General features: G+C 39.5%; 1 protein-coding gene across 7 annotated transcripts in view; it reads left to right on the top strand.

Moving 5' to 3' along the window:
• Positions 1-16,367, top strand: part of LOC137048891 (multiple PDZ domain protein) — a 139,157-nt gene that overhangs the window by 13,372 nt on the left and 109,418 nt on the right. For all 7 annotated transcript variants that reach the window (XM_067427693.1, XM_067427342.1, XM_067427465.1 and 4 more), the window contains exon 3: positions 15,895-16,064. In XM_067427693.1, the coding sequence (XP_067283794.1) occupies positions 15,895-16,064 (170 nt within the window). The remainder of the gene's footprint in view (positions 1-15,894; positions 16,065-16,367) is intronic.

Raw genomic sequence — 16,367 nt, 5'->3', positions numbered from 1 at the left:
ATCTGTTATTTTGAACATTTTCATCTCATTTGTACAAAACCGTGATAACATTAATAATCGTGATATTTTGGATCACTAATCGTGATATGACATTTTCATAGGGTTCCATCCCTAGTCTGATTGTACTGTGCAGGATTCTGGATAATTGATTGTGAACAGGAGGGCATTTGTGTTCCTCTGTGGAATGAGACAGAGTGACACACAGACATCAACTCTTTCTCTGCGTCTCTAAAATGCAAACTGCGTTTTGCATTTAAAATCCCTGTTATTGCAGGTGAATTTTTTTTTGTGGTACAAAAGTTTAACAGAATTATACTAAAAGATACATGAACTGGAATCTTAACTATTCTTGTTGTGTGAAGTGCAGTAAGATGCAGTAAATGAGCTGAATCTCAAGGAGCCTGTCAAGAACATTCCAGACATTTCTTTTATTCGAAATGTAATTTAAATAATAACAATAATAATATTTTGCTGTGCAATATAACCTGGACTAGTGTTGTCACGATACCAAATTATGACTTTGATACGATACCAGACTAAAATACCTCGATACCGATACTAAATCGATACCACGGTAAAAAAAGATATTACAACAGACCTTGTTATTATTCATTGTTTTATTTTTGTTTACTAAAAACTCACGTGGCCAGCATGTTCCTTAGGCCGTGTGTCCACCAAAGCATTTTTTGCCAGCAGAAAACGCTAGGTGCTCTCCTAAAAACTCCTCGCTGTCAGCGCTTGAGAGCGTTTTTGCAGGCAGCATTTTTTTTTTCTTCAGTTGTGACTCTTTGCTTGTTATGATACGGAAAATCCGCGGAAGTCTTACTAATTTCACAGGTAGTTTGTTTCTGTATTGATTGTATATAAAACTGCAGATCCAATGTAAAGTATTTGCTCTGGCTTTTGTTTTAAATCATTTTGCTCTGTTTATTATTGCTTGTTTTCATCTGATGACGACACGCAGAATGTGGCGGTTGGTCTGTATTGTGTTTGTCCCGCCCCTCCTCCACTGTGATTGGACGGCTGGGTGAAAAGTGACAGTTATGAGCGCTGCGTTTTACTCAAAGTTGAACATTCTTCAACTCTTGGCGACCAGTAAAAAACGCTGAGCGCTCAGCGCGTGAGCGTGAAACACTCGCTCAGCGCCTTGTTGCGCTCCAGGAGTTCTAAACATGTGAAGCTCTCTTTGAAAACAATTGAAAATGCCAGCCAGCAGCGTGAAAAACGCTTTTGTCAGTCTATTGAAAGTCTAGGGCTAGGCAATCAAACATTTCTTCTGAAGAGATCATATAATCTTTATATGATAAAGATTTCAAGCTTTTTCTCATATAAAAACATCAATTACTATTAAAATACTATTAATAATATTTGCTAACTCAATGTATTTTTTACAACGGGGTAATTGTGTTGCAATAGCTTACACAGAGCACAAGGAAACTTGATTTCGAATGGTAAATTGAATTTTAAAAGACGAGTAAACAGTAATAAAATAAGAACAATTCCCATCTCGGTTATGGCGACTGCAAGCCCATCCATCTGCGCAGTGACAGGGAAAGATCCCGCTTGCCTATGTGCATGCAGGTAAATGTTTGAAAGACCCTCACCCTCTGTGGATAGTGTATTTGGGAGTTGTGCTCGCTAATCTTAAGTTTTCAGCACCTCCCATGGAGATGGAGGAGATAGATAATATCTGTCCTGATCTTCACCCCTCTTTGAATCCAACCCCTTGGCAGCGGACAAAGAGGAGGAGAAGGAAGATGATGAGGTGATTGCTTGTCTCTTAGAGGAGGATTTGGAGGAAGACGAAGAGGATGCTATCCCTCCTTCAAATCTTTCTTGTTGACCTGGCAATGCCATGGATGAGTCCCCTTCCCCCATGCCAGGGTGATTGGACTTCATTGAAATGCGTAGGAGAGCACCCGCTAAACTCTCTATCAGCTGGCCGCTCAGCAAGAAGCCAAGGGCACGGAGAGGAATCTATATGATGGGAAATGTCTGACATTTCTAGGTCAAACCATTCTTACATAGGGTGTTTGTTAAAGGTTTTTCTAGACTAGACGTTCATAATATGGAGGAGTTGGGGCTGCGTCAGCAGTGCAACCTACGCAAGAAAGGAAGCTGACTGATTGGTGTGTGATTCAGGCAAAATGTTCAAAGGAAAGAAGTTCTCTTTTTGGAGTTTTAGCACCAGTTCACCCACTGCCCCTATGTTGTTTCACCCTTCTTCATTTAATCTGAGTTTGCAGAACCTCAACAAGCACCCCAGAAAATACAAGATCAAAATGCTGACATTAAGGCCCCTATCCCACTTTATTCATTCCAAAGACTGGCTTACATCGGTCCATCTGAAGAATACACATTTTTTACATAAGCCTGGCAAACAGAACATTCTAAATTCAAATTCACCAAGTGTGACTACCAAGGCACAGCCTATGAGTTTTTGACGGGTCCGTTTGGGCTTTCATTAGCCCAGAGAGTGTTCAGCAAATGTTGAAGCAGCTCTGACACCACTGAGAATAGCGGGTCTCAGAGTGTTAGCCTTTTTGGGGGATCTGCTCCTCTGAACTCTGTCATGGCAGTAGAAGATAGATGTAAAAGTGATTGTGTCTCATTTATAAAACTTAGGTTGTGAGTTAGAGGGTTTCATTCAGCACTTGGCAGCAGCACAGTGTTTGAGTCCGAAATGCCACCTCGACTGCAAAGTGATCATGATTCTGCATGTGCGATCTCCATTTCACGAATCAGGGAGTGCACTAGGGGCAGTTTCTCTGAGAAAGGTGATGATGACAGAAGTGTCACTTACAGGTTGGGGTTGCAGTGTGCAAGGGCAAGATAGCGAAAAAAATGTCCCGTCTCACTACAGAAAGTACCCATTGAAACATTTTGAGCAGTTCCACATTTTGAGCATATCAGACAACACAAGAGTGTTAGCATACATAAATCGCAGGGGGCACACATTCTCCTCAGCTTCACTATTTGACACAAAATATTACCACAAAAACAGGTTGACCAGTTGTGGGAGAGGTTCGGCAGAGCTGCCATAGATCTCATCACCTCCCATGAAAACACTCATTGCTTTCTATTTTTCTCTCTGACTAGAGATGGTGCGCCTTTGGGTGTGTATGCTAGCACACCCGTGGCCAAACACACTGCTTTATGTGTTTCTTTCACTGAGTCTGATCGTACAACACTAATGCACTCACTTTGTGGCTGATGAAGATAATCCAGCTCTTGTGTGACCAGTCCTGGCCTCTTCTGCTGTCCTTGGACCTCCTCTCACAAGGGCATGGAGAGATTTTTCACCTCCAAAGCGGCCCTTTGGGCCTTCATGATTATGAATTAGCGGATTGATGACAAATGATAAATGTGGTGTTATTGGTGCTTCAAGGATTGGTCACACTTGAGGCGTGTGCCATTAGTGAAATACCTCACTAAAGACTATAAAAAGCCTTTATAAGACTTAAAGGAAGTGTATGTAAGATTGTGGCCAAAACTGATACTGCAGGTGTATCCTCTATCCCCCTCACCCCTGACTGGAGGTTGCCAGACAGGCTGCAGGATCCAGCAGGACCGTTTGTAGCTGCAGCTGTGGTAACTAGAGCAGATCTGGCAACCTGGATGCCCAAACACTACTGACTTCGTGATTGGTAGATAGGTGGAGGGTGGAGCTTCAGGCCAAAACACAACATGTCAACATCAACATCAGTTGAGGGCTGCAACAACAACTTTTAAATGACAATATCCTGGCCGGACTACTGTTGTCAGTGATATAAGTATTTATAAGCCATTTCCACACAGCAGCTCACTCTGTGCCCTCCATTGATTTTCAGATGCGTTCTTAATGTAAAACTACTGTAGATCAATATAAACAGTATCGCCTCAACTTTGATACACTGTCCAGCCCTAGCAGAGAGAAAGAAGTCAAAAGAAAGAAAAAAAAATTCATTCTGTGTAAAACTTTTCTTGGACCTGCTGGTTGTTTTGGAGTTGTTTACAGTCAGTGGTTTCTGAAGTGGTACAGAGCTTCACACACACTGGTTTAGTCACACTCTGTGAGAATGGAAATGACCTCGACTGGTTCACACAAACCTGGAGGCTAGAGCGGCTCTCTAATGTCCTCGGCAGGAGCGGCATTCTGAGTCCCAATAGCAGGATTCTGGGGCTTATCCAGGCGTTAGCCAGGCATGGCTGCACAAACCAGTCACACACAACTCAATCCTTTCATACTGCATTCACATACATACACACTGCATACCTTTCTGACAGTTAAAATGTAAATATGCTTTTTACACATCATTAATTCGTACCTTTTTGCTTTCATTAGATCAGACAGTTGAGAACACTCTGAAAAAGTGTGCTTAATTGCATTAAATGTGCACTTTTAAAAAGTATATATTTTAAAAACGGTACTTATAGATATAATATTAATTAAATACATGGCCACTTTTACCTAACTTTCCTCACCAAACAGAATATTCCATTATTTGTGAGGAAGCGCTTCCCTGCCAAACACAGAAAATTCCGTTCTCATTTCCAATGGAATTTTCCAGGTTTCATGTTTTCACTTTTATATGCTAGGGGGCGCTATAACACATCATCAGAAAGAGTACTGAATATCCTGAAGAAGAAGCAGAAACAAGCAATATCATGCAATCATATGCATATGTAAAATAACCCCATCATCGACATTAAACAGCATATAAATCAAAACTGTTACTGCATGAAATGTTGACCCAGGACGAATTATATGACTGTGTAAACGTTGGGTGTGTTTACTCCATCTAAGTTTTGATCATCGTTCTCAATCAGATCTGGATGTAGTCTTTGACAAAAATACCATTTTCTCATATTTTTTCTCAAAATGTTGCATATAGCAAGAAGCTAGAATTAAAAAAAAAAGTTTTGTTTAAAAGCAGAGGGTCTGTATTTTATTTTGATATATTGCTTAATATAATGTCAAATTAAATGTTTTACTATTTGCATGATTTAAATCATTTATTTCATTTTTACATTTAATCATTCATATATATATATAATTTTAATTTTATTTATTTATTTATTTTTTTACAAATGTTTAAAGATTAAACGTTGTCATTATTGGGTATTGTTTGTAGAATTTTGAAGATAATAATGAATCAATCCAATTTGGAATAAGGCTGTAAATTAACCAAATTTGGAACAAGTGTGTGCTGTATCAGTCTTGGTTGTAGCAAATAAAGTTCCAGTACTTGCCACAGTTACAGTGGGGTCCAGCAAAACTGGCTGTGAAAATTATTTTTTCCAATTTCTCCTTAAAGGGGGGGTGAAACACTCAGTTTCAGTCAATCTCATGTCAATCTTGAGTACCTATAGAGTAGTATTGCATCCTTCATATCTCCGAAAAGTCTTTAGTTTTATTATATTTATAAAAGAAATATAGGCTGTACCGAGTCTTTCCGGAAAAAAACGAGCGCCTGGAGGCGTATCGAGTGGGCGGAGCTAAAGAATGACGAGGGCGCAAAGAGGTGACGTCCTCAAGCGTGGAGAAACCCATGGCTATCGATCTCAGCTAAAACAGATATGATCCAGAATCAGATCCGGAGGCTGAAATAAAATGAACAGGAGAAACAGCAACAGCAGGTCGTCCGTCTCTGTGGTATGTTCTGTATTTAGTGGCCTGTCAACATTTGTGTGTGTTTACTCGCAGTTTATGAGGACATGATTCGGTTTATTGACTATTTTATGCGACTAAACCTTAGCAGTAGCAAGCAAAACGGTTTTGCACGTCAGACTAGTGTAACGCTATACATAGAACAACAATGGAGTAACCGTTAGCGCATTTGAATGACGAAGCACGCGATCGTGGTGTTTACTGATGTTTACTCACGCGACGATAGCCAACAGCAGAGACATTTGAAGCAGTTTTACTCACCGGCTGCTTCCAAAGCAGGACCGAACCTTTATCGCTGGGACCGCTCCGTCAAAAACACACTTCTTTGGTATGATTTGGTGAAGTCCTGACAGCAGTGACTGTAGAGATCCACTTTGCGACGCGACTGAAGCGATGTTGTGAAGCTTCCCGTCATTTCTGCGTTCAAATCGGTTCAAATGCAGCGCTGCCTTCCCGGAATGCTGTGCTGAAGTGTTGAAGTCGCTTGATGTCACCCATAGGAATAAAGTGGAGCGCGGCGCGGATTATAACGACGACTGGATCTGCACCTGAGAGAGTGTTTATGGCCGTGCATTTCCTCTCTCGCTCTAGTCACGCGCGCACGCACCCTTCCGGGAGAAGAGCCCGTACGGCCCATACAAGGACCTTCCGCTCTATTATCGTCAAGCCGAGCCATACTCAAAAAAAAAATCTCCGAAACTTGTGAGAAACCGGATGGAGTATTTTTGACACAGAAATACTCTATCAAACGTCCAACATTACTTTTTGAAACTTTGTCCATGTTTAGGATGGAAATCCAAGTCTTTAACAGTGTAAAAAGCTCAGTATGCATGAAAAAGCATTTCACCCCGCCTTTAAAATATTCACAAAAATCTAACTTTTAATTAATCAATTGCTTGAAAGAAAAATGTATAATCATAAAATGTTTTTTTTTTAAAAAAAATTTTATAATGTGTATTCCACAATTATTGGCACCCTTTCATTTAATTATTTGTGCAACCTCCCTTTGCCAAGATAAAAAGCTCTGTATCTTCCCTTATGCGTAATGAGGTTGATGAACCATTCATGCAGAATCTCTCCAGATCCTTCAGAGGTCCATGCTTGTGGACTCTTTTTCTTCAGCTCATCCCACAGACTTTTTATGGGGTTTGGGTCAGGGGACTACAATGTCCATGGCAAAACCTTCATTCTGTAGTCAGTGAACCATTCTGTTGTTTATTTTGAGATGTGCTTTGGATCATTGCCATGCTGGAAGATCCAAGTTTAAGCTTCCTGACAGGGTCAGTCAGGTGTTGATTTAATATTTGCTGGTACTTGACAGAGTTTATGATACTGTGTTTGATACTGTTTAACAAGGTTTTTTCCTAAAAAGGTTTTTTTTAGAAGACAATAAGCAAGACAATAAACCAATCAGAACATGACAACATGGAACACATGACAAGGGAGCACATGGCATGACACAAAGGAGCACATGACAAAACCAGAAAAAGGACAAGGAGCATGAATACAAAAGACATGACCACAAACAAAACCCAAAACCATGACAGTAGAACCATAACCAGATTTATTAATAATAAAGAGCCAATGATGTAGAAATATGATGATAAATGATGTAGGCTTGATCTTTTTCAGCAGATGAGGTCTTTTGTTGCACTATGATGTCACACTGAGAAAAAAATCCACAATGAGTTTGATTTCAATAAAAGCTACATTTTGAACTAATGGAAGTTTTGAGTTCTGAAACTCAAAAAGATGTTATGTTGTCATGTCATGTCATGTCATGCAGGGTTTTTCCTACATTGAACCTACATACGGTCGCCAAAGCAAATTTTTGTCCCGCCAAAGCCTTATTTGATGAGTTATTGTGATTTATAAATTGATGTAGATTACTAATGCACGTGACTCTCTGCTCGTTCTGACACTCAGTTAACGTGCGCCCTCGTTAACTGAGTGAAGGAGAACGAGCAGAGAGCCGCGCGAACTCTCTCTGTCTTCAAAACCACTGTTCTCTCTCTTTCTCACTCGCGCATATCAATCAAAATCAACTGAACTGACAAAATGGTAAAAGCTCGGAAGACTGACTCCATATTTCACGTGGCGCGTTCGCACAATATTTTCATTGAATTACTGCTGGATGTGAATTGTGCTCAAAAAAACGCACCTCTTTTGACAGACGTTTTGTACACGCAGCTGACATAAACCATACTTAAAAAATAAACAGAAAAATATCCTTATGAAGTGTTTTTTGTGATCAATCTTTTGCGTTGTTTTTACAGTCTGTGTTCACATATAACGCGTCTGCTTTTGTCCGATTTGCGAACTAATGACTCATCTGTCCAACACTGAACTCACGTATCGGTGTGTAATCATTTACTCACAACACCTCTGAAATGAGAATTAAGTGTGCTTACCTCATTAAACAAGAGGGGTTAGTAAGAATTAGTCTTAATAATCCACAGTATTTTCATGTATTTATTTTGAGTATTTATATTGATAATGTGTAGTAAATTACCACAAAAAAAAAAAAAGGTTTTGACTGGAATAAGGTGAAACCAGAACAACGCAAGTTGTTGATATCCAATAATTTTATTATGGTAGAGAATTAGACTATTTGTTATTACATTTTTAATGCTACTTTTTAATAATTGTTTGCCAAAATAATGAATCAGTAAACCATGCAGACTGTGTAAAAACGAGGAACTAAAGAAACAAACATCAAGACATCATAAAAAACCAAAAAACAAATGCATTTATTTTACATTTATTGTCAGTATTGGGCTCACAGATCACACGGGTAGGTACTATTACTGTTGATGTGTGCGCGCACATGCATGTGTGTGGATGACCATGTCTGGTCAGCCACCACCAAAGACCATTTCTGACCCAGGAAAAACCCTGGTCATGTCATGTCATGTTGCTGTTTTGGTTTAATTTTCAAGGACTTTTAGTTTATAATTGTTTCCTGTTTGCGATTGGTTGTCAAGAGTAATTAATTGTCAATTAGCACACCTGTTTTGTACTGAGTTCTATTATCTTGTGTATTTACAATACAGTACATCCACAAAGTATTCACAGCACTTCACTTTTTCTTGTTAGAGCCTTATTCCAAAATGGATTCAATTGAACTATTTTCCTCAAAATTCTACAAACAATTCCCTATAATGACAACATAAAAGAAGTTTGTTTAAAATCTTTGCAAATATATAAAAATAAATAAAAAATATCACATGGACATAATTATTCACAGCCTTTGCTCAATACTTTATTGAAGCACCGTTGGCACTAATTACAGCCTCAAATCTTTTTGAGTATGATGCTACAAGCTAGGCACAGCTATTTTTTGGTTCCATTCTTCTTTGCAGGACCTCTCAAGCTCCATCAGGTTGTATGGGGAGCGTCAGTGCACAGGCATTTTCAGATCTCTCCAGAGATGTTCAGTCGGGTTTAAGTCTGGGCTCTGGCTGGGCCACTCAAGGACATTCAAAGAGTTGTCCCATAGCCAACCTTAGGGTATTTGTCCTGTTGGAAGATGAATATTCGAGGTCCAGAGTGTTCTGAAGCAGTAGAGACATGATGCTTGCCGTTCAGAACAAAGAGTTCAATCTTTGGGCCCATTTACACTGCATGGTTCAAGGCACCCAATTCCGATTTTTTCCTCTCATGTGGCACAGATTGGATCTGACATGTGAACGTGTAAGCAGTAAAAAACCGGATGAATTCCGATATCCTCAGATCGGATTCAGGCCTCACTCATATGTGGCAATAAATCCGGAAGTGATTGAAATGATTCAAATTGTAAATGATTCGGATGCGTGCATTTGCGTCTGCCATGTAAGGGGTCAGATCGGATATTCCCCAGTAAATGCGAGTCGTACGTCATTGAAAAAAGGACGGAGGCGAATGACGTCAACTCAGGTGGACACAAACTCCGATCAAGGGCCAGTGTTGCCAAGTCCGCAGTTTTCATGCGGCATTGGGCTACTTTAACACAGTTTTGAGATGCAATTGGACGGGTTTTGTTATGAAAACCTGGCAACCCTGTCAACGGCTCTCCTCTTTTTCTCCGCCTTGAGAGAAATGTTTTGCCGACCTTTAAAGATGTGTGGAACAGTGCAGACAGCAAAACATTGTACAATCATTTTGTCTGTGTCCATCGCATATCGCGTTGTTTTACTTCCTTTCACCGGTTAAGAACGTCTAGGGCTGTTTTGCCAGTGTACAGTGTAAATGCAAATATCGGATACGGGTCGCTTTTGAAAAGATGATGTAAGCGGGTCGTCAAAAAAATATAGTCACTATAGTCACTAAATTGGAATTGTGCATCAAGACCTGCAGTGTAAATGCAGCCTTTGTTTCTCATGGTGTGAGTCCTTCAGGTGCCTTTTGGCAAACTCAAACTGGCTTTCATGTGCCTTTTTTCTGAGGAGTGACTTTCGTCTGGCCGCTTTACAATGCAGGCCAGTGCTGCAGAGATGGTTGTTCTTCTGGAAGGTTCTCCTCTCTCCACAGAGAAACGATGAAACTCTGTCAGAGTGATCATCGGGTGCTTGGTCACCTTCCTGACTATCACCCTTCTCCCCTGATTGCTCAGTCCTGGTGATTTCAAACTTTTTCCATTCCCATGGTGGAGGCCACTGTGCTCACTGGGACCTTCAATGCTGCAGAAATGTTTCTGTACCCTTCCCCAGATCTGTGCCTTGAAACAATCCTGTCTTGGAGGTCTACAGGCAATTACTTGGACTTCATGGCTTGGTTTGTGCTCTGACATGCACTGTTAACTGTGAGACCTTATATAAGCTGTGTCTCGTTTCCTTAAATTTCGAAGGCTGCGTCCTCCGGAGGACACATCCTGTGTAGGAAGTATCACATTGCTATGCCAACAAGTTCAGCCTCGTTGCGCTCTCACGCCAGTTATATGAATGAAAAATTATTTATAACTTGAAAATGACTATGAAATGTTTCTTGTCTTGACAGCAATGTACTGTTCTAAACGTTTTAAATGCACTAAACAGTTGTAATCCTGTTTACCACAACTATCTGTTTGAGGTAATAGAGCTTAAAAAAAAAAAAAAAAAGCTTGAACTACTTAATTTAAACACCACACCTACGCTCGCATGTATATCTGGCGGTGGTGCCGTTTTTTCATATAATATAAAAAAAAAATATGACGGTTGTTAACGGAGATGCAAAGAATTGTGGGTTATCTCCAGCCGTGAAGGCTACACCTCATGCACACTCCGAAATCCTCTGAAAGAAGGACGCATTCGAAGGTTGCATTTGGAGAGTCCTACTCACTTTTTTGAAATGAGACGGCCTTATCAGGGCTCTACATAACGCCCATTTTGGGCGCATTTACGCCTAAAAATTACTGCGTGCGACTGTGAAAAAATATTTAGGCGCACCGGTGCTAGTGACCCGATTGATTCTCATGAATGGATGTGTACAATCGGAATAAAAGCTACAACACTGACTGAATCAACACTGAGAAACTGTTAGGCTATGTTTCCTACTGCAATCAACTGCTTTTCATGCCTTCAGTCAGCACTCAGCAGAAGTGCAAAAACGTGTGCGACGGACTACACTTCAAACAACGATTGTTTACAACGATTGAAGTGAAACATGTGTGACGAGTCTGACGACGCAGCCATGCGCACTTTACCAGACGCTTCGCGCTGTTTATCAGCCAAATCAAAATTAACTGGAAATACCATGTTTGGATTATCATAAACAAGCCCAGAAATTAGCGGATGCTTGGGGCATAAATGCCATCAAACAATAATGTATTAATAATACATTTAAAAAGCCCTTGAGTTAATCTTTATCACACATGCTGTTTAAAAAAAAAATACTAAATGTATATAATGAGTGAGTATATCATGAAGATTTTTTCCAAACCAGGTTTTTGTCTTATTCTGAATCACTGTAACGTTACACACAAAATAAATTATTCCCGCTGCGGATTAGCACAATATCTGCGTGACTCACCACAAACAGAGAGAAGTAGATCCGGCTACAATGTTCCCCCGCGAGACGCATGTGGTTCTGTTTATGAAGCGCCAGAGCGCCAAAAGTTACAGCTTGCTATAGCTCCGAGTATTGGCATGATTGCATGTGTGATACTGATCTCGTACAAAAATCTAATAGACAAGTTGATATTAAGTAACAACGTTTTAGCCACAACACTGTCTATTTGTGAAAATCAAAGCCTCACCAGAACTGATTCGCATCTCCAAGCGATTCGATTCAAATGAATCTTGTGTTTTGAACTATTGACTGAATTACTTGCCGCCACCTTCTGGCGGTTTTTATTTTCATATTTATACTTTGCATGGACTTTTTTATTTAAAATATTAAACTTTTAAAGTTTAATTTGTACATATTTCTAAATTCAAAAACTTATATGTAAACCATTCATACAACATTAACTCATGCATTAAATGCATAGGTGTTTGATAGTATGAAGTCCAGTTCTGCTTTTTGTGTGTATTTGTGCTGTACTCTCAGAAGTTAATGATAATATAATGTCAGAATTATGTTGAATTTAAGAAATTGACAGATGATGCATATATTTAATAAGATTAGAAAACATTGCTCTTATAATGGTAAAAATGACCCTGGACATTAAAGGACAAATATCGTCCTGTAATGGGAAAGTTATAATTGGAATGTGTTTGATGGATTAGAATGTGCTCCTAAATTTTTGACTGTGCTCCTAAATTTTTTTAATTAGGAGCACAAGTGCTCCTCAAGAAAAAAGTTAGCGTAGAGCCCTGCTTATGACGTATGCACCCTTCAAATGCGACCTCCGGAGGACGCACCCTTCTGAAATGAGACACAGCTATAGACAAGTGTGTGCCTTTCCAAATTATGTCCAATCAACTTAATTTACCACAGGTGGGGTCCAATCAAGCTGTAGAAATATCTCAAGGATGATTAGTCAAAACAGGATACACTTAAGCTCTTTTAAGTGTCATGGCAAAGGCTAAGAATACTTATGTTTTTTTTATTTTTAATACATTTCCAAAGATTCCAAACAAACTTCTTGCACATTGTCATTATGGGCTATTGTTTTTAGAATTTTGAGGAAAATAATGATTTTAATCCATTATGGAATAAGGCTGTAACAATAAAATGTGGAAAAATAAAGTCAATGTCATGTGATTTCAGCAGTTTGGATCATGTGTCAAACTGCTGAAATCACGTGACATTGGCGATCAGAATCATTTTTTACATGCACACCAGTAAGCTGATAACTCAAAAAAATCAGATTATTGAAATAATCAGTTTTCCCTGTTTACATGCAAACCAGTAAACTGAATATGCAAGTAAACTGCGTTTACATGACTATTAATAAACCGGGTTATTTCCTTGTAATGACGTCAAAAATAATAATGTCCATATCTGACTCTGAGTTTTTCAAATGTTATGGAAGTTGTGATTTTAAATAAAGCGTGCGCCGTGTCAGCGGGAGATTTACGGCTCATATTATCCCTCATGAAGTTACAGATGAAGCAACCTCTTCTACTTCTGCTGCATGAGATGAGAATAAAACATCTTTACAATTTTCTGGTTCTTAAAAGAGTCTGCGTTTGTGATATATGTCCTTATTTCATGCAAAACGCTAGCTCGCTCTGTCTGGATGCGTTTAAATCTGCTCTAAGTTTGCGTTATTGTCACCTCTCACACATGCGCACTTCAATAAGCTGACATAAAGCAGGTTAATGCGTTTACATGCCTCATGAAATCGGGGTAAGAGGCAAAAAACTACCTGTCCCGACTGGTTTATGCTTACGCTGTTTATGAGCTTATACCGATAAAAGAAAACGGGTTACCGCGTTTACATGACCATGTTCATTGTCGGCTTATTAGGCATAACTGGCTTAAGAACGTGCATGTAAACGCACCCATTGATCGATTCACTGATTCATGGTCGTTTAAATCTTTATTTGAGGATTGAAAACAAATGTGGAAGAGAAGACTGATGCTGAATAAAATCGTAGTTTTTGTTATTTTTGGACCAAAATGTATTTTCAAAAGAGATTTTAATCAACTAACTGATGTCACATATGGACTACTTTGATGATGTTTTAATTCCCTTTCTGGACATGGACAATACAGTGTGTATAGACTGCATATGCTCTGGGACTAAAATATAAAATATCTTAAACTGTGTTCCGAAGATGAACGGAGGTCTTTAAAGGTCCCATTATTTGCGTGTTTTCGAAGCTTTGATTATGTTTACAGTGTGCAATATAACATGAGTTCATGTTTCGCATGTTAAAAAAACAGTATTTTTCACACAATTTACTTATCTGTACAGCGCTGTTTCCTCTGTCCTAAAAACGGCCTGATGATTTCCTTGTTCTATGAAGTCCCTCCTTCAGAAATACTTAACGAGTTCTGATTGGGCGAGCGCTTCCCGTGTTGTGATTGGACAGCAGCTTAGCGCACTTTGCTCGGAAAGGTCCCGCCTCTTACCAAAATGGGGAGATGCAAGCGCTGAATGCGCGCTCTTCTCCACGTGGGAGAGCAACAAGACAACGCCCCCTATTTTGCGTGTTCTTGTGGGCGGAGGGTTAGTCAACAAACGGTTCTAGTGCAGTCATTTCTGAAGGAAGTGCAGGGGTGTAGTACAAACCGGCCGTTCGCTGTAGGCTTTGAAAGGGAACTTCTGTTAAATAAAATATCTCGCTTGGCATTGAACTTTGAGCTTTATAATTTTACAGGTATTATTTATAACAGCAACATTACACACTAACTAAAGATTGAAAGATGGAATCGCGAAGAACGGGACCTTTAAATATAATGATGCATTTAAAAGTTAATGGTAAAACGTATCATTAAAAAGTTCACAATGCTGTTGCAGACTAAATATAAAAAGTATAATTATTAAATAAATATAACTGTCAAGTTAGATACTGATAATTATTCTATAATTATAAACCGCTTTTTCTAAGCCTCTCTTCTTAACCTTTGGAGTCGCACATCTGTCATGTTTGCAGTTTTTTAAAACTAGTAGTTTTAACCGAATCCTCGTCCAACACGCAATGGTTGTGGGCAATATCAGCCATTAGAGTGTGCAAGGATCTGCACTTCGGAAATAGTAGACCATCCGGGTATCTTTGGAATACTCTTTTCATCATATTACAATTTGGGACATATTTCATGAAGTTCTTGTTATATTTATTACCATTTTCTAAACTATAGCGAATAAAGTGTGATAATGTGAGAAATGCTGAAGGTGTCTGAATGAATTTTGGTTTGACTGTATAAGGCCTTTAGTTCGCTCTTTCATTTAATGTTTTAGATTTAGTTCTTCTTTTGTTCGATTTAAAGTTTTAGCTGCAAATACTGTACATCCGCTATGCTTCAAGCCTCCTTGTCATCATCATAAATGTGACATACCTCTTATATGTCAAAAGATCAACGAAAATTCGATTTCTAATTCATGACCCCTTTAAGGCAGCAATGTCCAAGTGTTTTTACAGCTTTCTACTGTGAATATGTTCTGTGATTTATTGACATCTCTGTTGCTCTTGTTCTGTGAGAGGAATGTGTACTATAGCGTTTGTACCCATAAGGCATCAGTCCGTGCGATTTGAAGACAAAGCACCTCCTCACGGCAATCAAATCCTCCACAGAAAACACTCCACGGCGCTCTGAAGATGAATGTATACGAAAACACTCCCCTCTCATTTATTTAAATAGTCCCTGAATATTTAAGTGGATAATGTACCTATGAGAGAAAGAAAGTGAATAAAACATTTCTACCTCAGCTCATCATTGCCACAGACTGACGAATCTGTTGCCAATTCTGACACAATATTCAAACTGTAGTGTATAAACAAAAATGAAGGGCTGTCAAACCTTGAAGAGCGTATGTGTGTGTGCACCATATTTTGGGAACAAAGTTGTTCCAAGAAGTGAACAAAACAAAACCTTCAAAAACGTCCCTCTGGGGATGCCCTTATTTGTAAAACTGATATAAAAATAAGAAAAATCCAGAACGTTGCCTATGCTGGGTAGGCTTAGGGTGTTGGTTAGGGTTAGGTTATCAAATGTACAATTATCTGTATATGAAAACAATATAAGTCTATGCATTGTCCCTGTTTAAATACTAAGTAAACGTGTGTGTGTGTGTGTGTGTGTGTGTGTGTGTGTGTGTGTGTGTGTGTGTGTGTGTGTGTGTGTGTGTGTGTGTGTGTGTGTGTGTGTGTGTGTGTGTGTGTGTGTGTGTGTGGCAGATACCCAGCGTTGTCTGCAGGCAGTGGAGAGGTTACAGACACGATTGAAAGAAAAGGGAGCAGATGTTCCTGCTGAGGAGAAGCTGAATCTTCTAAAAGCGGTCCTGCAGAGTCCTCTATTTCACCAGATCCTCGCCCTGCAGAAATCGGTGCAACACCTGAAGGAGCATGTAAGAAAAAACACACAACACTGGAAAAAACTCCTTACATTTAGACCAGGGCCACTGTCCTGCAGAGTTTAGCTCCAACTTGCTTCAACACACCTGCCTGGAAGTTTAGTATGGCTGAATCCGAAATCGCCCCCTATACCCTTAAATTGGGCGCTATTTGAGGGGACAGCCATTTGTAGTGGTATTCGAAACTATAGTGGACTTATTGAGTGCACTCATTCTATCCCACATTGCACTGCAAAAACGAGTGTACAGCCGATGTACACACAGCGGCTGTCCGAATTCGCTCAGTTGTTTTCATTC

Source organism: Pseudorasbora parva, chromosome 1 (assembly GCF_024679245.1).
Source record: "Pseudorasbora parva isolate DD20220531a chromosome 1, ASM2467924v1, whole genome shotgun sequence".
Classification (NCBI taxonomy): domain Eukaryota; kingdom Metazoa; phylum Chordata; class Actinopteri; order Cypriniformes; family Gobionidae; genus Pseudorasbora; species Pseudorasbora parva.
The sequence above is the reverse complement of the archived record's forward strand: the minus strand, read 5'-3'. Positions and strand labels throughout refer to the sequence as shown.